This window comes from Emys orbicularis, chromosome 12 (genome assembly GCF_028017835.1).
Source record: "Emys orbicularis isolate rEmyOrb1 chromosome 12, rEmyOrb1.hap1, whole genome shotgun sequence".
Taxonomy (NCBI): Eukaryota; Metazoa; Chordata; order Testudines; family Emydidae; genus Emys; species Emys orbicularis.
In genome coordinates, this window is record NC_088694.1 from 15,950,991 (window position 1) to 15,978,917 (window position 27,927).

Consider the following 27,927-nt stretch of genomic DNA (forward strand, 5'->3'; position numbering starts at 1 on the left):
TTCAAAATTTTAGTGTGTATGTATAAAAAGTTAACTGTGTTAATGTATTAAAAAAGTTAATAGATTTTCATTATTAGCAGTGAACTAATTTTGTTTTGAAGACAAATTTGTGTCTTAAATTTATTTCTTAAATACAAATACATTTTAGCTCTTGATGCTGCAAACAAACCACATGAGTAGTTCTACTGAAGTCAATGAACTATTCATGAGAGTCAATTTACATTCCTGCTTAAGTGTTTGCAGCATCAGGATTTTAGTTTTCAATATTTTTGTTTTTTTTCCTATAGCAGTTTTGTAATATTCAAAGAAGATACCCTACCAGGGGTGGTATGTTAAAAAACAGCATTTATAATTTAGTTCATTATAAATTTTGAAGTTGTAATAGCACAAGTTAGTTTTACAAAGCCTAAACTTTTTTTTTTTTTAAAAATCAAGTGATACAAGTTGCTCTAACCTGTGCTGGATTATTATTATTAATTATTATTATTATTTTTAATATTAAGACAGAACTGTTCATTGATTATCAACTTCAAATAACTCTCCTCTCATTTGTAAGAATCTTGATATCTTTTAACATGACCATTTTTGGAGCATGAAATAGGAATCAGGTAACATGTTATTTTCATCCTATTAATTTTGTATTTGATTTCTTTAGACATTTACATAATGTAATTTACTACAGTTAGTGACTAAGCCCAGCATAAAAGACCACCTTATACAATATTGTAAACTAAGGCCTTGGCTACACTTGAGAATTCACAGCGTGTGAGCGCGAGTGTAGTCGCGCCACCAGCGCTGCGAGAGCTCTCTCGCAGCGCTGCAGGCGCTGATTACACTGGCGCTTTACAGCGCTGCACTCACTGCGCTCGGGGGGGGGTGGTGTTTTTACACCCCTGAGCGCAGCAAGTTGCAGCGCTGTACAGCGCCAGTGTAGCCAAGGCCTTAGAGAAGAGAACTGGTCCTCAAGGTACAAGAGGAGGAGTAGTAAGACTTTCACATTAGAATTTTAAGATCATTGTTAATTGTGTCATTAAGGGGTAAACGCACATGACCATAAATTCGGATTAGACATGCAGCTTCACTATCTGATCCACCTCACATGGTAATGGAAATTTACTCTTTAAAACCAGTAGTACAAGTACCTCTGGAAGTAAACATGCAGTCAATACCTCTCAACCATCCTTCATTTTACCGCTGTCCCATCACAGCCAGGGTCATCTACCTTGTATCCTTACAAAATATTTACATGGAATTACATAATTATAAAACTGACATTAATCAGCCCACATAATTTTAAGCTTCCTGCATTTACTGTTTTCCCTTGCATTTGTTTGCAGGTCTTAAGGACTGGTAGGTTGAGAGGTATAAATTGCATTATATATCAAGCAAAATTAAAAGTTGTATGGCATCTTCAGTTAATATAAAATACACCATTGAGGCAGTTTCATAATGTTATAATTGTCCCATCTTCTAAGGACTTTTTGTCTGGATCATGTATTTCATACTCCATGTTAACATTGCCTGCTGAATGACATAAGTTTACTTCACTAAATGGAATGAAACCATTTTGTGTTGACTCATGAAGGAGTTCAATTTGCGTTAATGATTCCAGACTCTCACTGGTAGGGACAGCTTTTGGAATCTGCCGTGGCTCATCATTATCTTCAATAATGATGTCATCTTCATCACTGTCGTCTTCTTCTGGATGGAAGTTCTGCACAGTGTGTGGTGTGTAACCTGGAAGACTAGTATCAGTAGACTGACCTGAGCTCCCAGAAGTCCTACTGTTCCTAACAACATTATTTCTTTGATTTGCTGGTCTCACTGTAATGATCAGGTTACGGCTATTTGCAATCATCATGTCTGTAACTTGATCAAGACTCTTCCCTGAGACTTCTATTCCATTTACCTCCAGTACTTCATCATTAACAGCCAGTAAGCCTGTGCTTTGAGCCAGGCCTCCAGGAACAAGTCTGGATATGAAAATCCCTGGTACTTTCTCCAATCCATGTGGTGTTACTCTGACACTAGAGCCATCCCGTATATAGAATCCAAGTGGTTTGTCAGTTCCATATTTGTAAAGTCGCACCCTGCGATGGGTTTCTGGGAGAATGTCCACATCAATAATAGACGACACCGGTCTGAAGTCTCGCGGCATGCTAATGACAATATGTGGTTTCTTTTTGTGGTTATCCGGACGCAACACATTTGATAAGACATTTTTCTTCCTTGTCATAGTATCCGTACCAAAGGCACTGTAATCCGCATCTTCTGTAAAAAGACAGATAGCATATGTTGGTAATTAGTATAGTGTGAACTACTCTGTTCTGCATAGCATGGCTATCAGAAAAGAAAGTTTTAGGCTGACAAGGTGCAAAATGTCTAGTAAAAAGTTCTCAGCATGCTGTACCAGCAACAATTTTCTCTGTCAGTGAGGTAATTATTCTAACATTAACAAAATAAACTATCTTGATTTAAAGTCACTTCACTTTACAATCACCAAAGAAAAGCTATTGTAAGTATTTCAAAAAAATTAAGCAAAATTAATAGTGTATTGGAGGAGGCAAGAATGAGAATCCAGCTGTTTTAAAACAAGATGTTTATCAAAAATAGTTCTCTCTCTCCCCCCCCCTCTATATATACACACACACACACACACCCTACTTAAAATTCTTATACAGAAAGCGATTCCATTTATTAAAATTTCTCCCTGCCCCTAAAGTTTCAGTTCACTGGAACAGAAAGAATGAAAAAGGTTCACTGGCTGCTTTCCCTATTATTGTCAAGTATCTGGATGCTAGCCAAGTGACCTGGATTCAATCTCCAGAAAGTTTAGTTCATTCCACACAATCCCGTCCCTGCTCCTACACTGTGTAGGTAAAATCACTGGTAATCTAAAAACAACAGACCCCGCACAGCAGGAAATACTTAAGGCAAGTGATGTAACCAATAGCCAATGTTATAACTTCCGTAATTTGGTTTCAGAGGGGTAGCCGTGTTAGTCTGTATCAGTAAAAACTAACGACTTAGTCTCTAAAGTGCCACAAGGACTCCTAGTTGTTTTTCCATAATTTGGAGTGACAAAAGTGTCTGAATAGTTTATATTTGCTCAAGGGTTTTTTGTTGTTGTTGGGGTTTTTTTGGGGGGGAGGGGGGGGAGAAAGCGTACAAAGCATAAGATGCACCAACTGGTTTTTATGGAAAAGAAAATTAGCTAGCTATAGAACACTAAAATTACTTGTTAGTTCAGAAATACAAATGCAGTGTTCTTGTAGCCGTGTCGGTCCCAGGATATTAGAAATACAAGGTGAATGAAGTAAAACATATAACCTCACACATTTTTTCCCTCTAACTTTAAACTTCACTAAATATGCATTTCAAAGAAAACTTCTGTGGTTAAATCTTCGCATAGCATAATTCTCAATAAATATTTTGATATTTCACAACAATCATATTTCACTAGGCTTACTTGGATTAACATTAGCACTTCTTCAATGTTATGCTACTGTTTTGCCTCATTTTAAATACAAACATTTTATTCCCTTATAGAAAAACTGACACCACTACATTGCTTTTCCACTTAGCACATCACCTTCTGGGACTAACTAGCCCTTTGATCCAGGGAGCTGGAATTTCTTTGTGCATGCTGTTGGTGCCCTATCAATTATGCCATATAGTGAGAAGGGTTTCAAAGGCCAAATATTAATCCAAATGGTACGTGAAAATAGTATTTCCATAATTTCGGTCAAGTGTAAAATTTGAGCAGACTTTATGAAGTTTATGCATGGGACTTTGAAAGTAAATGAAGTAAAGAAAAAAAAATGTAGTGCAATGCTCCATATATGGGATTCATAAGATACACATACCAGAAAAACATGTCAGAGTAAACTTGCAAACATCTTCGTCACCCCCTTAAAAAAGTGAACTGTACTGATTGTGTTTACTTAGAACATTAGATAGCTGCACAGGAACCACAGTTGTGCAAGATACTACAATGTGCTTTGGAAAGCTAAAAACCGAGTTCAGTAACCAGGAACAAAAATGGCAATTCTAAATAGTTAACCTAACAATTAATTTCTTTAATGGTTTACATTTTTAGTATTTAAATTTGAAAGTGGTGGTTTGAAAGCAGGAAATACAAAATGTAATAATGGTCTGAAAAAGGGGTAGTGGAATGTAACCGTTGGAAAATACTAAGTGCCCCAGACAAACAAATATCGGATGGACCTTCAGCGTACCAAGCAAAGTGCTTTACAATTTCACAAGATTTGCACGTTCAAGCATTATCGACAAAACACCTTTAAATTAAGTGAGACACAAGACCTGAAGTATCCTCTTGGTGACCCATAAATACTATGCATCCCATTTAAAGTCCTCTATTGCAGACCTATTGGAGAGACAGTAAATCTGTAGCCTATAGTTTTGTCAAATAATGCAATGAAATTTATCAGTGCATGTTTTAGACAAGGGAAAAGAAATGTATAAATCTCACCAGTTGATTATCTGACATGGCTTCAAATAGCAGAGGCAAGTTAATATAAATAATAAATATTTAACAATAACTGTTCAATGCAATGTAGGGTTGAGAATTTAAGTGAACAGGAGAGGTAGGAAATTTAAAGTTAGCTGCTATGGTAACTAATACACCCCCTTAAACATACACTATTTTATACTACACAAAGAAAACTAATTTACATTAAGGCTGCTCAAGAGCATTTTCAATCAATCGAGACACTAAAAATCTAAGGAAGTCACTAGTTAAATCAATACTTACATACTACATCCAATAGTGATCTTCTTGCCTTTATCTTGACTCCTATATAACTCCCACTCGGAAGACCATGGTGTCTTCCCAAAATATCCACTCACCCCTCCTATCACCACTGACTCAACCCCACCAATGCCATCTCTTCAACCCCCATGCTATTGCTACCTGAAGTACTGAGGGAACTATGGTAGGACCACCATGGATAGTCCTGCATATGCCACTGCTTCAGTACAAAGAAAAATATTTTCATAGTGCTGCTGCTTGGGGTATGCCAAGAATTTAAATTAGCAATGCCCTGGGGAGTCTCCTCCCATGCTTTGGCCTCTTCTCCCGCCACCCCCCAACTGCCTCCCCAACTTCCCAAGATCAGGAGTGGTAAGAGTTAAAGCAACACAGTTAACAAATCAAGAAGAAACACTGGGAAGTGTAAAAAATGGGAAAGAAGTAGAACGGGGTGGGCAAACTACGGCCCGCAGGCTGGATCCGGCCCATCAGGGCTTTGGATCTGACCTGCGGGATTGCCACCCCCATAGCGGCGCTGGCCCGCGCCGCTGCTGGAAGCAGCCAGGACCATATCCCTGCAGCCTCTGGGGGTGGGGTGGAGCAGAGGGCTCCGTGCGCTGCTCTCGCCTCCAGGCACTGCCCCCCACAGTTCCCATTGGCCAGGAACAGGGAACTTCGGCCAATGGGCACTTCAGGGGAGGTACCCGCAGGGGAGGGCAGCATGCAGAGCCCTCTGCCCCTCCTCCCCCAGGGGCCGCAGGCATGTGGTGCTGGCCGGGAGCCTGTCTTAGCCCCGCTGCACGCCGCTGCCACCCCGGAGCCACTCCAGGTAAGCAGCGCCGGAGTGGAGCCCGCACCCCAAACCTGTCCTGCACCACAACCCCCTGCCACACCCCTCCTGCACCCCTGCTCTGAGCCCCCAACACTCTGCTGCACCATGCACCCCTCCTGCACCCCAACCCCTTGGCCTGAGCCCCCTGCTGCACCCCTCCTGCACTCTAACCCCTGGCCCTGAGCCCCCTCAGACACTCCGCACCCCCTCTTGTACCCCAATCCCCTGCCCTGAGCCCCCTCGTACACCCGGTACCCCTTCTGCACCCCAACCCCCTTCCCTGAGCCCCTTCCTGCACACCGCACCCCCTCCCACACCCCAACCTACATTCATGGCCCTGCATGCAATTTCCCCACCCAGATGTGGCCCTCAGGCCAAAAAGTTTGCCCACCCCTGAACTAGAAGAACTTGACAATTCCACTGGCTACATTTCAGGGAGTTTAGTTAGATTATAACAGGATTCATTTTGTTTTATTTAAAAATTTTAAAAGCAGCTTGTTAGAGAAGTTTGGAGCTATTGTGGTTCTTTACCTAGAGAACTAAAACAAAACAAACAAAAAAACCCAAGAATTGGGGCCAAATTTTTAAAAAAACTCAGGTCCAAATATCAATAAGGGCTCATTTTTAAGTGTTCCCTGTGCTAAATCTTTGTTGTAACCTTTGACAAAAAAGTTACAGAAAATCTATTTGCTTCCTTAAGAGTTTACATGAAATTTGATGACTAAATTCAACTGCTCAAATGTGAAAGATGGATTTTAGTTCACTGTAAATACAAACCTCAAAAACAACACTAACTATGGAGTCACTACCAATACTTCTAATTACTGTGTTAAATTTGCACAGTGCTTAATTTGTAATGAAAAAGGTGCTGGGGCTCAAACAATTTTTTTTATATTCATAACTGATGCAACAAGGCCAGAGGTGCTGGGGCTATGAACTGCCAAGCCTAGAGGTGCCGGGGCTCAGTCCTGGCACAAATAAAGCATTGTGTGTGCGCACCTTAAATAATAAATATGCAACATTTAGACTGCTGTGGATTCTGTGTTTCTTCTGCTTAGAGTGAGAGAGAGAATGTATGCAAAAATTGATGCAAAGTTAGGAAAATTAAATGTGTGATATATTTGAATATGTAATCTAGGGACAGTACATTCAAAGTCCACAACTGCACTTTTAAGTTCAAGGTGCAAGGTGCAAAGCGTGTAATTTTAAACTGAATGTGTGAGCCACTGATTACACATTCAACAGGGGCAGAGAGGGGATGGGAAGGGCCATAGAGATCAAAGTTAAGATGGGCTTGTCAGTCTCAGTCCAATTTGTCCACCCACCATATCAGACATCCATGAGAACTCACTTCGGTACTGCGCAGTCCTAGGAATCAAGAATTTTAAGTTTTCATCAAATAAACTGTTATAAACTCAATTGCAGCATTGGTGTAGTGGTGTTGGTTCCAGGATATTAGAGAGACATGGTGGGTGAGGCAATATCTTTTATTGGACCAACTTCTACTGGGGAAAGAGACAACCTTGTGAGCTACAGAGATCTTCAGCTCTTATAAAGTCAAACAGCTGTAGCATAAAATCAACAATCTTCGTTGGGAAGACGAGCATGTATTAGTTGAAAATCAGTAAATGGATAAGTTGCGGAGTTTATTTTCAGCCTAAAAAGTGGGGATGTGGGGGAGAATCAGGGTTTGGGCTCACAGTATCATGAATTTACATACCTGAACAATTGACTAAAAGTGGCCATTTGCATGCAATCACAGCAATTGTGGTCCTAAGATTTTGAAAATTCTGGCCTTAAGTAATCATTCTGCATGTTACACACACACAAAATCAATAATTTTACTTATCCTTTTGGACATTGGTCACTCAGGGAGCATGAGCCTTGATCATCTAAAAAACTGGCAAGCTCTGAGTCATCCGGCTAGTACAAACTTAGGTGCTCCCAATCCTTATGGAAAGTCTACAGGTTAGGTTGCCAGTTTTCTTGAATAAGAAGGTCCCCATTAAATTAAGAGGCCAGCACACATCACACACAAAACTGACAGGTCCTTCGGAAGGAGACTGGGCATGTTCTAAATAGCACTGTATCTTGGTGAAAGTTAAATAGGGAGAAAGGACAGAGCAACAAGCTTGGCCTTTTTCCTGAGCCTGGTAACGTCCACTAGAATGACTACCTTCCAGGACAGCAAAGGCAAGAACTCGAAGATGGAAAATGTGTGCTGCAATGTAAATTTATTTTATTTTTAGTAGGAAACCCAGAATAGCATATATTCTAGAGATCTATAATTACACAATTGGTGCCAAAGACTTAAGATTTAAGTCACCAAGAGGAAAGCCTCAATTTAAATAATCAATTTTAAATCAACTTTTCCATTTCTACTTCAGTTATGTTCTAAAAACGTGCACTCTGTTGATATAACCATTAAAACATGTTGGCTTACATTAAATTTGGTAAAACTTTTTATAGTTAGGAGGGAGTGCTATAACTACTTACATTTATTTAAGCCATTATTTAGCTTATTTTCAGATTCTCAATTGTACATTTTAGTAGGTTAGAAAATGGTTAATACATTACTTATTTACTAGATAATTAATTTTTGCTCATGATTGTCAAGCTGCATTCGGATAGTAACTGGAATTAAATTAAAACAAAACAATATAGTTTTTTTATTAAACAAAACAACCTTAAGTGTTTTGGATTCCTAAACTCCTCTTATCAAAACGTGTCTCACATTTAAAACCAAATGATTTATTAAAACTGAGGGATTAACTGTAGTCAATGAATTAAACTGATTTCAGGTCTGCCTGGGAAAACTTTTAAATTACTCCTGGGGGAATTCTGCACCAAAAAATAAAAAATTATGCGCACAATATTTTAAAATTCTGCATATTTTATTTGTTAAAACTATGCAACAATCATGCTGGTTTCAATTATTTTGGTAATTTATTTAAACTACAATACAATGGATGAAGAATGGGAGTGGGGAGCATTGGAGGAAATCTCCCAAACACCCTCTGTTTAATAGTAATGCAACTAGTATTGACCCTTTACTTCTGGTTATTAGTCAACAAATATATGCAGCCATATGCTCAGTGTTGCATCTTAGGCAACTGAAGAGCAAGCGAGGGCTGGGGACTCAAATTCACAATTTGTATTGGCTACTGACCATAATTCACAATTTGTATTGGCTACTGACCATCTCCAGAAAGGTCAGTAGCAAACAGTTCTTGGAGCACATTTTGATAGGAAATTTTCAGTCCAAAAGTTTATACCAGTTCTAATCACTAAAGCACCATAAGCATTTATAAGGCCACACTGTCTTTTACACCACTCTGGTAATGTAAGAAGCCTTAAAATTTTTACACCTGTTTTATACTCCTGCGGGAATTCACTAAGAACAATGGGAACAATTTACTAAGCAGGCAGGCTGCTACATTCTGCTCTGCCTGAGGGGGGACACTTTTCTCCATAGAAACACCCCAAAGCCCTGCCCCTCCATGCCAAGCATGCCACAATAGCAGGAGAAAAGGACAAAGTGTTTCTCTCAAACACATGACTGCCCAGCCCTCCCGTCCATTCAGTGATTTATGTCTCTACCGGCTGCCCCAGGCGCCTGACCTGACCTGCCTGCACTGCAGGGAGGGCTATGTGATCGCTTTTGCGGCTTCCCTTTGTTTCCCCATCAGAAGTCATTTTTCTGCAGGGAAGCAAAGAAATCTGCGGAGACCATGAATTCTGCGCATGCACAGTGATGCAGAATTCCCCCAGGAATATCAAATATGCCTAAGTGAAAGTGACTAGAGTTTAAGTTCCTACTCATCTAAGTCTCTTGAAAATTTGAGTCTCCTAAAGGGCTAATCTACACTACAAAGTTAAGTTGGCTTAACTACAATGCTCAGGACTACCAAAAATTGCACACCCTGTGCAACGTAGTTAAGCCAACCTAAACCCCAATGTGTAGACATTGCTAGGTCAATGGAAGACTTCTGTCGACCCTAGCTACCACCTCTAAGAACTACTTCTGTTGCTATAGTAAGTGTCTATACTACAGCGGCTCAGTTGTAGTACTGCAGCCGTGCCGCTGTAGTGTTTCTAGTTTAGATGTACCCTAAGACAAGTTACTTCGGCTGACCTATCATGCCATATTTACAAAGCCTGACCTCAAAAGTTAGAATAATCTTTCTTTATATAGGAAAATATCTTTATATAGAAACGCAGTCTTTAATTCACTCAAAGTTTTTGATAGAGGCTCATGAATTCAGCATATTTTTTTATTTAAATATTTTAAGAGATTACAATAAATTTAGGCCTTATATTTTATATTCAATTCAATTTCATTTTAAAACAGTTTATTTTTCAAAAGAAAAAATCATTTAAACAAAAAATCAAAAAATCATTTTTTTTTAATAGATTTTATCCACTCTGCATACATGATCGTAAACCAGACATTTGTAAACTTTTAAATATCACTATGCATTTTTATCGGACGCTTTGACATCAATTAAGACCATTAAAAATCACACCCCTAGAAAAAGTACCTGGAGAAGTGTCTATCTTTTTCCAGAGATGGCTAATCCAAACAAGAGCACCACATAGCACCATAAGAATTCGCTACAGCACTAAAGGCACTGTAAACTGAATGTGAAATTTAAACTACGGAAAGAAACACAAACTATGAAAAGCTATCAAAACAGGTCAGAGAATTTTTAACCCCTATAGTTAAAAATCTGTGATTATAAATGCCATTTTTCTGGAGTTTAATTTTAGGCTGAAAGTTCACGTGCTGATTTTCAGCTGATACTGATTTAAGTGATAGCAGCACAGTTACTGTAGGTAAAGGGAGAAACTATTATTGTAGGTATAAACAATAGGTTATACAGCCTTGGACATTAGAACCGGTTTTATTAACAATGTTAGCTGGGGCAAGGGTTATTTAGTTTTAGTCATGGGATCTTTAACTTCTGCCTCTCTCACTGATTGTTTACACAGAAGAGGCCTTGTAAATGATGTAGAAGTATTTACAGGACTTACTGTTACATATAAATAGAAATTTTAAAATTATCTAAATACCTGAGATTTTAGAAGTCTAGTTTTAAGGTTGTACAACCAAGGCCAAATTCAGCTAAGCTGGTGAAAGGCAGTATGTGTCTCCCCACAAGTTCCTCTGCCCCTGGGAAAGTCCACCCTTGCAGAGGTGATGCAGTGTCATCACCCTTCATGACTTTACTACTATGTATGCAAGAGCATGTAAGAAGGTTTAACTCACTGTTGCTCCAAAGGTCGATCAGTGGGGGATTTTTTAAGAGTCACTGAATGCACTATGTAAATCTGTCAGGATTTAGACTGTTTTAATGGCCCCCCCTCTGTCAAACCTAAACACAGACTTCAGCTTTCATAATATTTATTCCAATTTTCTGTAGAGTAGACCCATTTTAAAGCCATTTTTAAGCAAGCATCAAAAGTAAGTTGCACATGCACTCTGTATTTTTGCTTCATTTCTTATTAATGATAAAATTTGGATTGCTGATGACAACATATCTAGAGTGCTCATTTTATGCAGTTCCCACTCCAATGCTCATGTTTTCCTTTTAAAATAGTTTCGTAACTTTTACTGTCAAAGTAGTTGTAACTTGGTATTTTAATAAAAAAAGGTGTGGAAAAATCACCTATTTATTATAGCACTGGTAGTAAATATGGTTGAGAGTAAAATGCTGTCAGTTACAACTCTGTTTCCAGGCGCTCACCACTTTCCAAAGGAAATTTCTTGAGCTGAAACAGTTTTCCTTACTTTGTCTCATCCAAAAGGTGGATTTCTAGGAAAATCTGAGCCATTTATGTAGAGCTGTTTTGAATTTAAAACTACAGAAATAACGTACTTTGTTCTTGAGACTGAAGAAAATTAGCTTTAAGAAGCCTCAGGGGAGAAATTGCACACACAGCTATCAGACAACGGAGTGTCACAGAGTATTAACAGACATCAGCTAGTCTTTGGCTTACCAGTGCCCTTTAGGTGTGAAAATAAGACAGGTTGAGAATTTTATTGCTTAGTCTTGGCTTAACTGTTGACTGTAGACTTTGGGGTTATGTTTTTTTCATTAAAAACTGAGGGGTAGATAAGAACAGCCATACTGGGTCAGACCAAAGGTCCATCTAGCCCAGTATCCTGTCTGCCAACAGTGGTCAATGTCAGGTTCCCCAGAGAGAATAAACAAAACAGGTAATCATCAAGTGATCCATCCCCCGTCGCCCATTCCCAGTTTCTGGCAAACAGAGGCTAGGGACACCATCCCTGCCCATCCTGGATAATAGCCATTATCCTCCAAAAAAAAAAAAAAAAAAAAAAAAAAAAACAACTAGATAACTTCATGAACCCTGTTATAGTCTTGGCCTTCACAACTTCCTCTGGCAAGGAGTTCCACAGGTTGACTGTGTTACGTGAAAAAATACTTCCTTTTGTTTGTTTTAAACCTGATGCCTATTATTTTCATTTGGTGGCCCCTAGTTCTTGTGTTATGAGAAGGAGTAAATAACACTTCCTTATTTACTTTCTCCACACCAGTCATGATTTTATAGATCTCTATCATATCCCCCCTTAGTCGTTTCTTTTCCAAGCTGAAAAGTCCCAGTCTTATTAATCTCTCCTCATACGACAGCTGTTTCATACCCCTAATTATTTTTGTTGCCCTTTTCTGAACCTTTTCCCAGTCCAATATATCTTTTTTGAGACAAGGAGACCACATCTGCACGCAGTATTCAAGATGTGGGCGTACCATGGATTTATATAGAGGCAATATTATATTTTCTATCTTATCTATCCCTTTCTTAACGATTCCCAACATTCTGTTCACTTTGACTGCCGCTGCACATTGAGTGGATGTTTTCAGAGAACTATCCACAATGACTCCAAGATCTCTTTCTTGAGTGGTAACAGCTAATTTAGACCCCATTATTTTATATGTATAGTTGGGATTATGTTTTCCAGTGTGCATTACTTTACATTTATCAACACTGAATTTCGTCTGCCATTTTGTTGCCCAGTCACCCAGTTTTGAGAGATCCTTTTGTTACTCTTCACAGTCTGCCTGGGACTTAACTACCTTGAGTAGTTTCGCAAATTTTGCCACCCCACTGTTTACCTCTTTTTCCAGATCGTTTATGAATATGTTGAATAGGACTGGGCCCCTGGGGGACCCCACTATTTACCTCTCTCCATTCTGAAAACTGACCATTTATTCCTACCCTTTGTTTCCTATCTTTTAACCAGTAACCAATCCATGAGAGAACCTTTCCTCTTATCCCATGACTGCTTACTTTGCTTAAGAGCCTTTGGTGAGGGACCTTGTCAAAGGCTTTCTGAAAATCTAAATACACTATATCCACTGGATCCCCCTTGTACACATGCTTGTTGACCCCCTCAAAGAATTCTAGTAGATTGGTGAAGCATGATTTCCCTTTACAAAAACCATCTTGACTATTCCTCAACAAATTATGTTCATCTATGTGTCTGACAATTTTATTCTTTACTATAGTTTCAACAGTTTGCCCGGTACTGAAATCAGGCTTACCAGCATGTAATTGCCAGAGTCACCTCTGGAGCCCTTTTTAAAAATTGGTGTCACATTAGCTATCCTCCAGTCATTTGGTGCAGAAGCTGATTTAAATGATAGGTTACAGACGACAGTTAGTAGTCCTGCAATTTCACATGCGAGTTCCTTCAGAACTCTTGGGTGAATATCATCTGGTCCTGGTGTCTTATTACTGCTTAGTTTATCAATTTGTTCCAAAACCTCCTCTAATGACACCTCAATCTGGGACAGTTCCTCAGATTTGTCACCTAAAAAGAAGGCTCAAGTTTGGGAATCTCCCTCACATCCTCAACTGTGAAGACCGATGCAAAGAATTCATTTAGTTTCTTCACAATGGCCTTATCGTCCTTGAGTGCTCCTTTAGCATCTCGATCGTCCAGTGGCCCCACTGGTTGTTTAGCAGGCTAAATTTTGCTATTACTTTGTGAGTCTTTGGCTAGCTGTTCTTCAAATTCTTTTTTGGCTTTCCTAATTATATTTTTACACTTCATTTGCCAGAGTTTATGCTCCTTTCTATTTTCCTCATTAGGATTTAACTTCCACTTTTTAAAGGATGCCTTTTTGCCTCTGACTGCTTCTTTTACTTTGTTGTTTAGCCACAGTGGCTCTTTTTTGGTTCTCTTACTATGTATTGCAACATTCAACAATATACATTATAAATTAAACAGAAAATGCAAGAGTTAGGACTCTTACAGCAACATAGCACAACTGTAGTATGCACTCCCTTTGTTCATTCTTTCCTTGTTAAATGTACACCACAGAACCAAGTTAACATTAAACTTTTGCATTTTCTGATTTTACATTTAAGCTGCAACTTGTATGCAAATTGTGTATATGCAACATTAATTATTTTAAGATCTGTAATACCTTGATATAATGGGGTTTGCAAATAGTGTTTAGCCGTACTAACATTTCTCCCCCCCTCCCCCCCATTTAAGTCAGACTTATTGAAGTCACCATAGGAACCTAAACTCCAGTTACAAAAGCAGGTTTCTTAAACTCATTTTTGCAACTAGAACTTAAAGAATACCACAAAAGACACCTCCATTTGAACACATGCCTGAAAATGCAAGAAAGGGCCATTGAAAAGAAAATTAAGATTTTGGAAACTGCCTCTGTTAGGAAAGATCTGAACTTCAAGAGTTTCCTATCCTACAAAATAAAAAACAAACACCCCTCCCCCCTCAAAACACAGTAAATGTAACTTTCTCAGAAATCTCTATTACTGAGCTGGTGTTTTACCTTTTAAAATCCATTTCTTAAAGCTCAATGATGCACTGTGAAAAAACACAGTATTCCTAAACTTAGAAGTCAGAATGCTACCACATTTCCAGATCAACAGATTCCATAATTCTGCCAGGCAGCAAGATTCTGTTTAACCTCTCCTCGATTCCCAAACAAAATTTTCTAAAGCAATGGCCTCGAGTACAAAGACACCTTTGTACTGACATCTAGCTAATCAGTTTATAGTTACAGTGAAAAATATTTTGGCAGAATGCCAAAGAACAAGGTGTTAATAACAAAGATGTAACGGTGAATGTCAACTTGGTATAAAAACTTCCTGTTTTAATGGTCTCAAACTCACTGGTGATACTAATTATGTGTATGTGATGTATTATTTTAAAAAAGTCTACAACTGTTGAAACTGAGTTTCAACCCAATATTCTTTGGCACCTGGAATTGCACAATTTGTTGACAAGCCCTCTGATATGCTTCCAAAGGAATGCACTTATTGGTAAAGTTATCCTTCAAGCATCAAATTTCCAAAGATAAACAGAACAATCTGAAGACATTTTATAAGAGTACCATAATTCTGGGGGGGAAATAAGATTTTTTTTTTTTTAAAAGTCAGCCACACTAAACCTAACATTAGTATTTAACATTTATGAAATGACATGGAGAAAAGAATGGAGACCTGAATATTGATTAGAGGCATTTCAAAACTAAATTGGGAAAACTTTTACAGGTATTTCAAAACACTGGAAGCATGGGAAAACATCTAGAGACATTCCTCAAAAAAAGAAAAGTTTAAAACCCAACTCTTCTTTCATTCCACCAATTATCGAGCAGGACCAAAATTAATTGCATAGAGAATTAATGGGGTGCCAGAAACAATTCGATAGTTTTTCCCCAAACTCTAGTGACTAAACAATTCTCATTTAAAAAAAGCAGTGGTGAGCATTAGGACTGTTACTGTTTTTGTCTATCCTCAGCATCTCTCTCTCAGCCACCCTGTATCTACCTCTGCAGGGAAGCATTAAGTTGAAGCAAAGAAGTATTACACTTGCAGCTGGTTACATAATGGAAGTGATTAAAATCATACAGTCCTGCTTTGTTGTGGGGTAATTTGTTCATGACATTAGCCGCCTATTAGTCTATGTCCTGAAGCATGAAGATTGATTACATCTGTAAAAACGTATAGCCAGTGTAACTGCAGGCTATATTTATTATGCTATGGGATAGTCATCCACAGGTTAAAAAAAAAAAAAAGAAAGCCCTGTACTGCACGACAAATGCCAGAAAATGCTGTAGTGAACAAGCTTGCATTAGCGAGGAAGGATTAAGTGATTTCCTAAGTCTCTCTCCACCTTTATATGTCAAATTTATTATTTTCACTTTGCTTCTTTAATTTTCTGTGACAGTGAATTCTACATGTTAAGTAAAGTGGTATTAAAAAAAACACCAGTATTTCCCTATATCTTTTGTTTCATTGAGTACCCTGTGTTCTTATATTGTGGAAGAGGGCAAAAAGATATGCCCAGCTGGTCTTCACATTTGTTTCATCCCTAGGTCAGGTTTCTCTTGCAGACAGAGAGACTCCCATATATCTTGACTGAATTAAAGCCACATTAGTTCAGCCTTTGAATTCCCTTTTACCACTTCCAAGACATCAACAATACCTAGCTATATCATGGGTATTAACTATAACATTCAGGATTCTAATATATTCTGCTCTACTTACATGTACCTCAGGTTTTGGTATGGATATGTCCCTCCCTTGCATTCTAGCTTCTCATTTAAAATACACATCAATTTCTAAATAAGCAAAATGCTGGGATTAGACATTTTCAGGTGTCTGAAGAAATACCTACTTTTCCTCTCATATTGTGGTGGTCTACTGCTAAGGGTCTTGTCGTTCCCCACTATCTCTGCTTAAGTTATATTGGGTATAAACTTTCCCATGGGAAAAATCTACAGGTTATTTCTGTTATTCAAGCAATGTAGCAGAAGATGATGATACAAAGGTCTCAAAAAGGGGTGGCAGTACAGAAGTGTAATTTGTATCATCTGTCCCCTCAACAAATTCTAGTTTCAAAAGTGACAAATTGAAGCAGCCTTGTCAATGGTGAGTATTTCTTCAGCCATACCTTATTTCCACTTCCACTGAAGTGCAGACACAAAAGTTATGCAATTGAACAGGAAATAGAGTACAATTACACCTAATTGAGCAATAAAACAAATTAGAAGCTATACTGCATGGATTTATAAGTAGTTTTCAGCATCATGAAACTAGGCCTGAACTGCTAACAAACTTTTTTTTTTTTTTTAAATAATGGACTGACTGAAGAAATAAAAGAAATCAGATTTTTTCAATTTGAACAAATTTTAGATTTATATCATCCTTCAGTACAATCTTTTTCAAAGTAATCACACTGGTACAATATAAATATAGGTACTGGCTGTCAGACTGATTTTGAGACCCAGTTTTGGGAACAACTTTGAGCTCTATTTCCTAGTCTTCTGCAGCTCAGACATGGAGTCACAGAGCAATAAGACTGGTGTCAAAGAGGAGTGGAAAAGGGGAGGAAAGACAATGGCTGGTTGCTACAGTGTTTCCCCTTGACCACTTACGGAAGTGACTTTAGAAATTAAAACTGGTCAGTGCCTAGAACTGAGAAACGTCCCATACAATACCAAAATAATCTACATGTCAATCATGCTTTAAGAATGAATTTTAACATGAGTACAGGGAGTTGCATGTACAACTGTAGTAACAAAACATATGGTGATAAATGCAACCTTAGTAATCTCAATCTGACAAAGTGGTTTATCTGCTCTCGTCATATGGCTGCTGAAGGAGCTTACATAGAATCTAGAGATGGAAAAGACCTATTAGGTCATGTAGTCCAGCTCCCTGCCAATTCAGGATTGAAACAGTCTTTACCTGTTCCATGAAGACTTAAATACAGCAAATACATTTTACTGGCAACATGGTGGTTGGCAAATGACAAATTTTTATTAAGAGTTCTGTTAGGAAAGAGGAAATTCAGCTAAAACATTTTTCTAAAGAGTTCTCTTTTTTTTGGGAAGAAGAATCAGAAATATTTATTTTTGCACTGGGAAAATCTGTTTTATTGATCTTTTAAATAGTAATTACTACAGATAGCAAAAGCTTTATTCGACATGCAACAAATTATGAATACTTTGAAACAGCATTCAAAAGATGGAGTTTAAGGATAAGACCAAAAAATTTAATCTGGAAATTACACCTATTGGTGAAAGAAAGATGTGGGAGAAGACAAATTTCCATTCTGAATAAGAAATAATCATTCCATTGGAACTTTGATAGCTGAAATAAGCAACCATTCAACATGACACTTATTAGCAAAATGTAAAATACATCAGGTTATAAGATTAATCTTTTTAAGCTATACTGATGCCCATTGCTTCAAATAAGATATCTGTTTAAACCAAGTTTATTTTGTATTTCAGTAACGTCCTATTGTCCAGTTAGGATATGATGAATGCATGATACTGTTAAGCTTTCAGTGGAAATAAAACCAGACATGAGCAACTGCCTTTAAACAATATACAAAAACATTCACTGGAGAATGTTGATTCAACTTTAATGTTTCTATCCAATTTGAGTAAACTAAGAATTGAATATGTTCATTAATGAAGACTTCATATAAAAGCAGTATTTCTACTGAAGTGAGGATGGATTTTTCGTGGAGTGAATGGGATTTAAAGCAAAGTATTACAGACATTCACAAATGTAAAAAGACAAAAAAAAAAAAAGAGAAAAGTAGCTTAGTAGCAGAGTTATAGGACAGAGGGGACTCTCGAGCCCTACAGCAATGGTGCACAATACGTTTCGAAACAGCCTGCTGCAAAGGACAGTTGGGAGTTCCCAGTGAAGATCAGTAAGAAGTCAGTACACATCAACATGCAGAAACAGGATGTCTAATTGGGACTTTTAAAAAAAATAATTAGATTGGGGCAAAATACGTGACCGTGTGCATGGATACTGCTTTGTACACAGTGGACACTACCAGTACTCACAATTAGTGAACTTACCTTTTCTTTGAATGAAAATCCTGAGCAGAGGATTGGCTGTGGAAACTGCTTTATGATAATTGTCATCATTGTTGATAGGCAGCAGATCTCCATGAATGTCTATATACCCAACTAAAACTTCAACATTGGGGATCTTGTGCACATGCTGCAATAATCCATAAAACTCCTCAAACTTTCCAGGTTTGGTTCTTTCCAGAGAAAACCGTCGAAATTCAGCTCCAAACTACAATAAAGACATCTGATTTTAGTAAGACAGAAATCACTATGTACACTAAGACAACAGGATAACTTGAAAGTTACAGTAAGTGTTTACCGGGTCAAAAATCTGATTTACAAAAATATGATAAACTTAATGCATAGCCAAAAGATTCTGAAGATTTGAGTGAAAAGGTGACCTTTCAGATGTACTAATGTCAGAGGCCATGCCACATGGTTCAAAATATGTATGTAATTATTTCTGTCTTGAAGTAATCTGCTCCAATGCGATGTCTTGATCAGAATGTGTTTACTTTTGATTCTGTGCAAATATTTTTGTTTTTACTGTTATATTTAACTCCGAGCCCAAATAACCACATGTAAGGTTAAAGCCTGATCTACACCTAAAAATTAGATCAACCTAGCTACACTGCTCAGGGCTGTGAAAGATTCTGCACCCTGTGCGATGGAGCTATATAAACATACGCCCCGACTGTAGATTGGGTTGGTAGTGATTGCATGTCTAACATAGTGAATGCCAGTGAAAATGAGGTAGGATCAGAGGCTAAAATAGGGAAAGAATAAGTTAAAAATTACTTAGACAAGTTAGATGTTTTCAAGTCACCAGGCCCTGATGAAATGCATCCTAGAATACTCAAGGAGCCAACTGAGGAGATATCTGAGCCATCAGCGATTATTTTTGAAAAGTAATGAAAGACTGAAGAGCTTCCAGAAGACTGGAAAAGGGCAAATATAGTGCCAATCTACAAAAAGGGAAATAAGGACAACCCGGGGAATTACAGACCAATAAGCTTAACTTCTGTACCAGGAAAGATAATGGCGCAAATAATTAAGCAATCAATTTGCAAACATCTAGAAAATAATAAGGTGATAAGTAACAGTCAGCATGGATTTGTCAAAAGCAAATTGTGTCAAACCAACCTGATAGCTTTCTTTGACAGGGTAAAACGCCTTGTGGATAGGGGGAAAGCGGTAGATGTGGTATATCTTGACTTTAGTAAAGCTTTTCATACTGTCTCGCATGACCTTCTCATAAACAAACTAGGGAAATACGACCTAGATGGAGTTACTATAAGGTGGGTGCATAACTGGTTGGAAAACCGTTCCCTGAGAATAGTTATCAGTGGTTCACACTCATGCAGGAAGGGCATAACAAATGGGGTCCCACAGGGATCAGTTCTGGGTCCAGTTGTGTTCAATATCTTCATCAATAATTTAGATAATGGCATAGAGAGTGTAAGAGTACACTTACAAAGTTTGAGGATGATACCAAGCTGGTAGGGGTTACAAGTGCTTTGGAGGATACAGTTGTAATTCATAATGATCTGGAGAAACGGTCTGAAGTAAATAGGATGAAATTCAATAAGGACAAATGCAAAGTACTCCACTTAGGAAGGAACAACCAGTTGCACACATACAAAATGGGAAATGACTGCCTAGGAAGGAGTAATGCGGAAAGGGATCCGGGGAACATAGTGGACCACAAGTTAAATGAGTCAACAGTGTAACACTGTTGCAAAAAAAAGCAAACATCATTCTGGGATGTATTAACAGAAGTGGTGTAAGCAAGAGAAGTAATTTTTCTGCTCTACTCCGCGCTGATTAGGCCTCAACTGGACTAGTGTGTCCAGTTCTGGGCGCCACATTTCAGGAAAGATGTGGACAAATTGGAGAAAGTCCAGAGAAGAGCAACAAATATGATTAAAGGTCTAGAAAACATGACCCATGAAGAAAGATTGAAAAAATTGGGTTTGTTTAGTACGGAAAAGAAGATGGAGAGGGAATGTGATAACTGTTTTCAAGTACATAAAAGGTTGCTACAAGGAGGAGAAAAAATGTTCTTCTTAACCACTGAAGATAGGACAAGAAGCAGGGTTTTAGCCCATGAAAGCTTATGCCCAAATAAATGTGTTAGTCTCTAAGGTGCCTTGTTGTTTTTGCTGATACAGACTAACATGGCTACCCCTCTGAAACATATTTCTTGGGTTCATGTTGCATAGTTTAGGTCTAATGTACCACATAGGAAATGGGATCCTTGCTATTGTCATGACCAATTCTGTCTCTCACATTTATTTTCAAAAATAATATAATCAAAAGTTTTATTTGCATTCAACTTGGGAGTCTGTGAAAACCCAGCAGAGACAAGGACCCTATAGTACCATACTAAGTCAAACAGTTAGCACAACAAATTGAGAATTCTCAATACCTTCTGAACTTCAACACTCCTCCCCCCTTTAAAGATGTTTAAATAAAGGAATTCACTGCAAATATCTCTGTTCTATAGATACTCTAATGACACTAACATTAGTGAACAATAAGGTAGAATGAATTACTCACATTCTGATTTCAGTCACGCCTGTGCATAACAAAGTAAATAAAACCTGCAGGAGGAACTGCCTTCAGTCAAGAGCAGTGTGCTTTATTATGACATCAATAATGGGAACAAAGGAGAAGTTCTTTTAACTGTTTCCCCAAGAATTTGAAATATGCAACATCCAAGGAATTTCCCACATATTATATATATTGCCACTGTTTGTATACTACTTATAATTAATTTTCCAGTACTGTAGTTTAATGTGACAGACATCAAATATAATTTCACATGAGCTAAAAAGGACAACATGTTTAAAGTTACAATATCATAAAATGTCCAGCTTTTCAGAAATAACTGCATATTTTCATGCATACACTACAAGCACATTTATTGTGTCTACAAAAACAACAAGGAGTCTGGTGGCACCTTAAAGACTAACAGATTGTGTCTGCATGCTTGTGCAGTTACTACAATCATGCAAGTGAGTCTCAAAATCTTTTTCCAATGTAATGCTTGCTGTTTCCATTTCAAAACAAATATTCCAATTTCATTGTAGTTTATGTTCTTTCCCAAAACAACATAATTTTCGCAATTGTACATCATGTATTTACATGGTACTTTACTCTCTTAAAGAGACAGGCTGCACTATGCAAAACACAGGACAAGAAAGTTATGGGGGATTATTCAGAGAGGAGAGAGTGCTTGAAGAGGTGGATTTCAGAGGGGAGGAGAGTATTTATCCAAGAACTGTGGGCTTGTCTACATTGGCACTTTACAGCGCTGCAACTTTCTCACTCAGGGGTGTGAAAAAACACCCCTGAGCACTGCAAGTTTCAGCGCTGTAACGTGCCAGTATAGACTGGTTTCAGAGTAGCAGCCGTGTTAGTCTGTACCCGCAAAAAGAACAGGAGTACTTGTGGCACATTAGAGACTAACAAATTTATTTGAGCATAAGCTTTCGTGGGCTACAGCCCACTTCTTCAGATGCATTGAATGGAACATATATTGAGGAGATATATATACACACATACAGAGAGCATGAAAAGGTGGGAGTTGTCTTACCAACTCTGAGAGGCCACTTAAGTAAGAGAAAAAAAACTTTTGAAGTGATAATCAAGATAGCCCAGTACAGTTTGATAAGAAGTGTGAGAATGCTTACATGGGGAGATAGATTCAATGTTTGTAATGGCTCAGCCATTCCCAGTGTAGACTGCGCCCCCAGCACTGGTAGCTACACCCCTCATGGAGGTGGTTTTTTTAGAGCGACTACACAAGCCAAATTCTTTAACACTGCTAGTGAAGACGTGCCCTGTAGCACTTCAAAAACACGAATAAACAAATGTAAGAGGTGAAGTATCACCATTTCATAGATGGTAAGTGCAGCACAAATCCCTTCTTTATGCTAGGAAATTGTCAGATCTACACTGATAGTTACACGGTTTTGAGAAAAGGCAACGCTGATTTTCAGCATGCATTGTTACAGAGAACAGACTAATGCCGACTGGTCTTGTGCTGGCTGTATCATCCTGCCTCTCTATTACTTGATAACTTCTTGCAGCAATGTTCTGAAGTAATGCAGACATACCTATCCATGTGTCTAGAATACCAGAACTAGTTTGACACAGAATCTGTCATACCAGATTGAACCCCGTGCCTCTAGAAAGAGGAACCTCAATACACTGCTTATTGTACAGCGCAGTATTAAAGGGGAAAATGTCTCCATGACCTAAACAGCAACTAACTTACATCCTAAAGAATGATATTTATTTACCCTTATTTCAGCAAATACAAACATTCTTGGTGGTAAAATTATCCAGTCTTAAAAAAAAATTCATCTACAACATTTGTTGCAGAGAATTTCAGGGTGTGAAAGAGTAAAGCTTTCCCATAAGTTTATCTCTCTCCCCGACCCCAGCCAGGGAAGATGATCATTATGACAAAAGATGTGCTGAATCAAAGCATTTCTACTGCAGTAGCATGAAGGAGCCCCAATCATGGTCCAGGAACCACCACACTATGCTAGCTTGTACAAACTCTTTACAAAAATGACTGTCCTCACTAAGAACTTACAGTCTCTTCTATCATATTGATATCAAACAGGCATGAACATAAAAACATCTGGTTCCATTATATACTTTCAGCCTGTTTTCAAACACCACATTTGTCTGGGGCTTTTTGAGACCTAGAAGCCTGGGATGAAAAAGGGTTTGTTTTTAAATATATACTCATGTTTTCTTTTGGCTATTTACAATGAAAAAAAAGTTAGAATAAAACTTCAGAGCAACTATAGTTTCACTCATGCTTAACTAGTACTTGGAGTCATGGTCAGCAGGTGCCATCACTCTTTAGCTTCTGTCCACACAAATCTTCTGAAATTCTCCCATGGTTCCTCACTTGCTCTAGCACAGGGGTGGGCAAACTATGGCCCGGGGGCCGCATCCGGCCCTTCAGACATTCTAATTCAGTCCTCGAGCTCCCGCTCCAGCCGGGGAGCGAGGTCGGGGGATTGCCCTGCTCCGCGTGTGCCGTGGCTCCACGTGGCTCCTGGAAGCAGTGGCATGTCCCCCCTCCAGCTCCTACGCACAGGGGAGCCAGGGGGCTCCACATGCTGCCCCCACCCCAAGCCCAACCCCCCAGCTCCCATTGGCCGAGAACCACAGCCAATGGGAGCTGCAGGGGTGGCGCTTGCAGACGGGGCAGCGCGCAGAGGCACCTGGCCACACTGCCGCATGGGAGCCAGAGGGGGGACATGCTACTGCTTCCGGGAACTGCTTGAGGTAAGCACTGCCTGGAGCCTGCACCCCTGACCCCCTCCCACCCCCTGCCCCAGCCCTGATCCCCCTCCCATCCTCCAAACCCCTCAGTCCCAACCCTCCAGCAACCCCAACCTCTCATTCCCAGCCCCTCCCCACCAACCCTCTGCCCCAGCCCGGAGCCCTCTCCCACACCCTAAACTCATTTCTGGCCCCATCCAAGGGCCTGCATCCCCAGCCGGAGCCCTCACATCCTCCCACAGCCTAACCCCCAATTTTGTGAGCATTCATGGCCCGCCATAAAATTTCCATACCCAGATGTGGCCCTTGGGCCAAAAAGTTTGCCCACTCCTGCTCTAGCACCAATACAACCTACAGCAGAAATCGCTGGTATATTTTTTACCACCATGTCACGTAACCCTTAAAAATGCATATGCCCTGTCCACATTAAAGCTACCAGTTATTGTAAACAAAGATGGAAACTATAGAATAGACAGGATTAGGCTTCACACTGGTAAAAATGTTTATAACCAGTCAGCATTACAGCTTCCATCAGTGGAGAAACATACAATTTTCCCCAATATATGTGCACCCTTAAGCCTTGCCTAGACAAGGGGAAAATGTGCTTTTTAGATCAATATGAATTAAACTAACCCAAATTAAGGCCACATTAATTCTGAACAACAGCATCCACACTGGGATTTAATGTCATTTAACTAACTTCAAATTCACACCTTTAGTTAATTTGGATTAATTTTCCCAGCTGTCCCTGTGTAGACAATCCCCAAATTACCTAATTCTATTTATGTATGCAGTGTTGTTGTAGTCATGTTAGTCACAGGATATTAGAGAAGCAAGGTGAGTGAGGCAATATCTTTTATTGGACCAACTTCTGTCATAGAAGAGCTCTGTGTAAGCTTGACTCTCTCACCAACAGAAGCTGGTCCAATAAAAGATATTACCTCATCCACCTTGTCTCTCTAATTCAATTTAGGTAAAATGACATGAAACACTCCTTAACACCCAGTTTAGACACAGTTCAACACCTTGACAATTGTGGGTTATACGAGCAGATAACAAAATTCCAGAACTGTTGTACTGCATCTAAATTAGGATCTTGTATAGACTAGGATAAAAGATGTTTTTTTGCAAAAACACATTAGCAGGGCAACTTATTTTTGTTCTGTTCACACTAGATCTTTAAATCATGTTAAAACATGTTAGCCAGCATGTTTTTAAAAATACACTTTTATCCTAGTCTAGTAAAAAAGCATAGTATTAGGGGCATTTCAAATCATGTTAGCTAAACTGATTTTTTGAAGAGCACCTTTTTTCCCTAAAAAGCAACAGAGTCTCCTGTGGCACCTTTAAGACTAACAGATGTATTGGAGCATAAGCTTTCGTGGGTGAATGCCCACTTCGTCGGATGCGTCCAATACATCTGTTAGTCTTAAAGGTGCCACAGGACTCTCTGTTGCTTTTTACAGATACAGACTAACACGGCTACCCCTCTGATACTTGACACCTTTTTTCCCTAGTAATTTTCCCTATATAATCTGCATTTGTTTTCCTATATATTCTGTTAGTCTGTATTCAGTTTCAGGGGGAACCCTCTCAGTCTTGTTTTACACTTCAATGGAGTAATTTTAGGGAAAGCAGTGTGCCTGCCCAATCAGTAAAGTTATGCTGTAACTTCTGTTAAAGACTATCAAATTTTGCAGTGGATAATCATCTATAACCCTGTTGGGGATAGAGGGGGAAAAAAGTGATGAAGAGTGATCTGACAAGGGGGCTAGTGCTGAGAGGAGGCATCAGGCTACAGTAGGGTGACCAGACAGCAAGTGTGAAAAATCGGGACGGGGATGGAGAATAATAGGAGCCTATATAAGAAAAAGACCCAAAAATCGGGACTGTCCCTATAAAAATCAGGACATCTGGTTACCCCAGGCTACAGGGACAATACCCAGTATTAATTATTACTAGTGTCAATCCTATAGTGATAGCTGTTTGACTAATATCACAAGGCTGTGACACAATACACCAATGGCTCTCAAACTTTTTCACTGTTGACCCCTTTCACATAGCAAGCCTCCGAGTGCGACCCCCCCTTATAAATTATTTATATATATTTAACCCATTATAAATGCTGGAGGCAAAGCGGGGTTTGGGGTGGAGGTTGACAGCTCGCGACCCCCCATGTAATAACCTTGTGACCCCCTGAGGGGTCCCAACCCCCAGTTTGAGAACCCCTGCAATACACCAGTCATCTTGCTCCAAGGCCCTGGTACAGGTACCAAGCAAAAAGAACTGTCCTAGATCCCCTGAAAACCCCAAGAGAGACCCCTCTACCCTTAGGCAACCTGGATCTTCCTTGCAGACACACTCCCCAACACCCAGGACTTCCTCCCCACCCTGGGAATCTCCCTCTTGGTGCCACCTTCTGCAGGTGAGTCGTCAGCAGCTCTCCCTCCCCCCCCACCCAGTACCCACCCAGTGCAGAACTAGCCCTGGCCCCGTGCCGACAACTCACAGGCAGACCTTGGGTGTGCTCCCCCAAGGGATTCCCCGAGCCCAGATGCCCCCCTCCCTCAACGCTTCCCTCCTGATGGCCCCAACTTTCACTGAGGCTCATCCTGCCCCCCGACCCCCCCTCACGGATCGACGCGCCGCTCCTCCTTACCCCCTCACAGATCGACGCGCCCCCCTCCACCGCTTCCCCTACCCCCGGCGGCCCCTCATGGATCGACCCCCCCCCCCCGGCCGCTCCCCCTGCCCCCGGCGGCCGCTCACAGATCGACGCCCCCCCCCCCCAGCGCCGCTCCCCCTGCCCCCGGCGGCCGCTCACAGATCGACGCCCCCCCCAGCGCCGCTCCCCCTGCCCCCGGCGGCCGCTCACAGATCGACGCCCCCCCCCAGCGCCGCTCCCCCATCCACTTGGGCTCGCCCTGCCCCCGGCGGCCCCTCACGGATCGACGTCCCCGCCCTCCGCCTTCCACTGGGGGCTCGCCCTGCCCCCCCGCCCCCCGTTTCAAAGGGCCGCTCCGCCCCCTGCGGCCCCTCACGGATCGTCGCCCTGGGCCCGCTACCCACCTTGCTCTTCACTTCCATGGTGCCGAGGCCCCGGCTACCCCCAGCGCTGCGGTGGGTCCGGTTCATGCCGCCAGACGGTCTGTGTCCCCGGGCGCGCTGTGGGGGGAGGGGGAGAACCCGGGCAGTTCCGAGCCCAGCCTCCCAGCCACAACCTGCTGCCGCCGCCGAGCCGCCTCCTCCTCACACACACCCAGGAGCGGGGAGGAGCCGCCCCACAGAACGCCGAGCTGCGCCTGGCACCTGCCGCTCCCGGGAGAGGGCTGGGGGCAGGTAGCGCATGCGCGCCGAGCACTCACAGAAGGGAGGGGGAGTCTCGGTGCACCTGCAGCGAGCGCGCATGCGTACCTGTCGCCCCGCGAGCGAGAAGGCAAGAAAGCTTAGGCGCACCTGCAGCCAGTGCGCGTGCGTCCAACGTGAGCACCTGCTCGCCTACTTTCCAAAGTGGAAGGCGCACGCGCGGCTGCGAACGCGAGGCAGGGGATTGGGAGGTGTCAGTACCCTATTACTAACTGACCTGAGGTTAGTGTAGGCAAAGACCCACTCTCAGAACTGGGATTGTGGGGGGTTACAGCACACTGCATTGCAGAGGCACAGTAAGCCCCCGTGCTGGGATTGTGGGGGCACAGTACACCACCCAGTACTGGGATTAAAGAAGGACTCACCCCCACAATTCTGGGATTATGAGGGCCACAGTGCATCACCTATAGTGGGATTATGGGGGGGTCAAAGTGCCCCGTGAGGCTGGGAATATGTGGATGGGGACAGAATACACTTCCTCTTGGTGCTGTGAGACCGTGTTCGAGGAAATAAGGGTGCTGTAGTATCCCACCAAAGATCAGGACTGGCTTCAACTACAAATAAAGATCAAATAAATTATAAATAAATAAATAAACTTTGTGAGGCCCTTCATTTTTAGGGATTCCTGCACATAGTTTTCTGGAGTTTATGTCCAGAAAGGGCCATAAAATCATCTAATTCGTTATGTCCAAAAAGGACTATTAAATCATCACCATTAAATCCCGCACAACAGAAGCCATCAGATTTCACTCAAATATCCCTGTTGG

General features: G+C 40.6%; 1 protein-coding gene across 1 annotated transcript; it reads right to left on the reverse strand.

Moving 5' to 3' along the window:
• Nucleotides 1–1,444: 1,444 nt before the first annotated feature.
• On the reverse strand, nucleotides 1,445–27,202 carry PARD6B (par-6 family cell polarity regulator beta). Its single transcript, XM_065414841.1, has 3 exons — nucleotides 26,864–27,202; nucleotides 18,491–18,713; nucleotides 1,445–2,271 (listed from the first exon to the last, which is right to left on the reverse strand). The coding sequence occupies exons 1-3, from the start codon at nucleotides 26,927–26,929 to the stop codon at nucleotides 1,445–1,447; spliced, it is 1,116 nt and encodes a 371-aa protein (XP_065270913.1). The 5' UTR covers nucleotides 26,930–27,202.
• Between the last annotated feature and the right edge of the window lie 725 nt (nucleotides 27,203–27,927).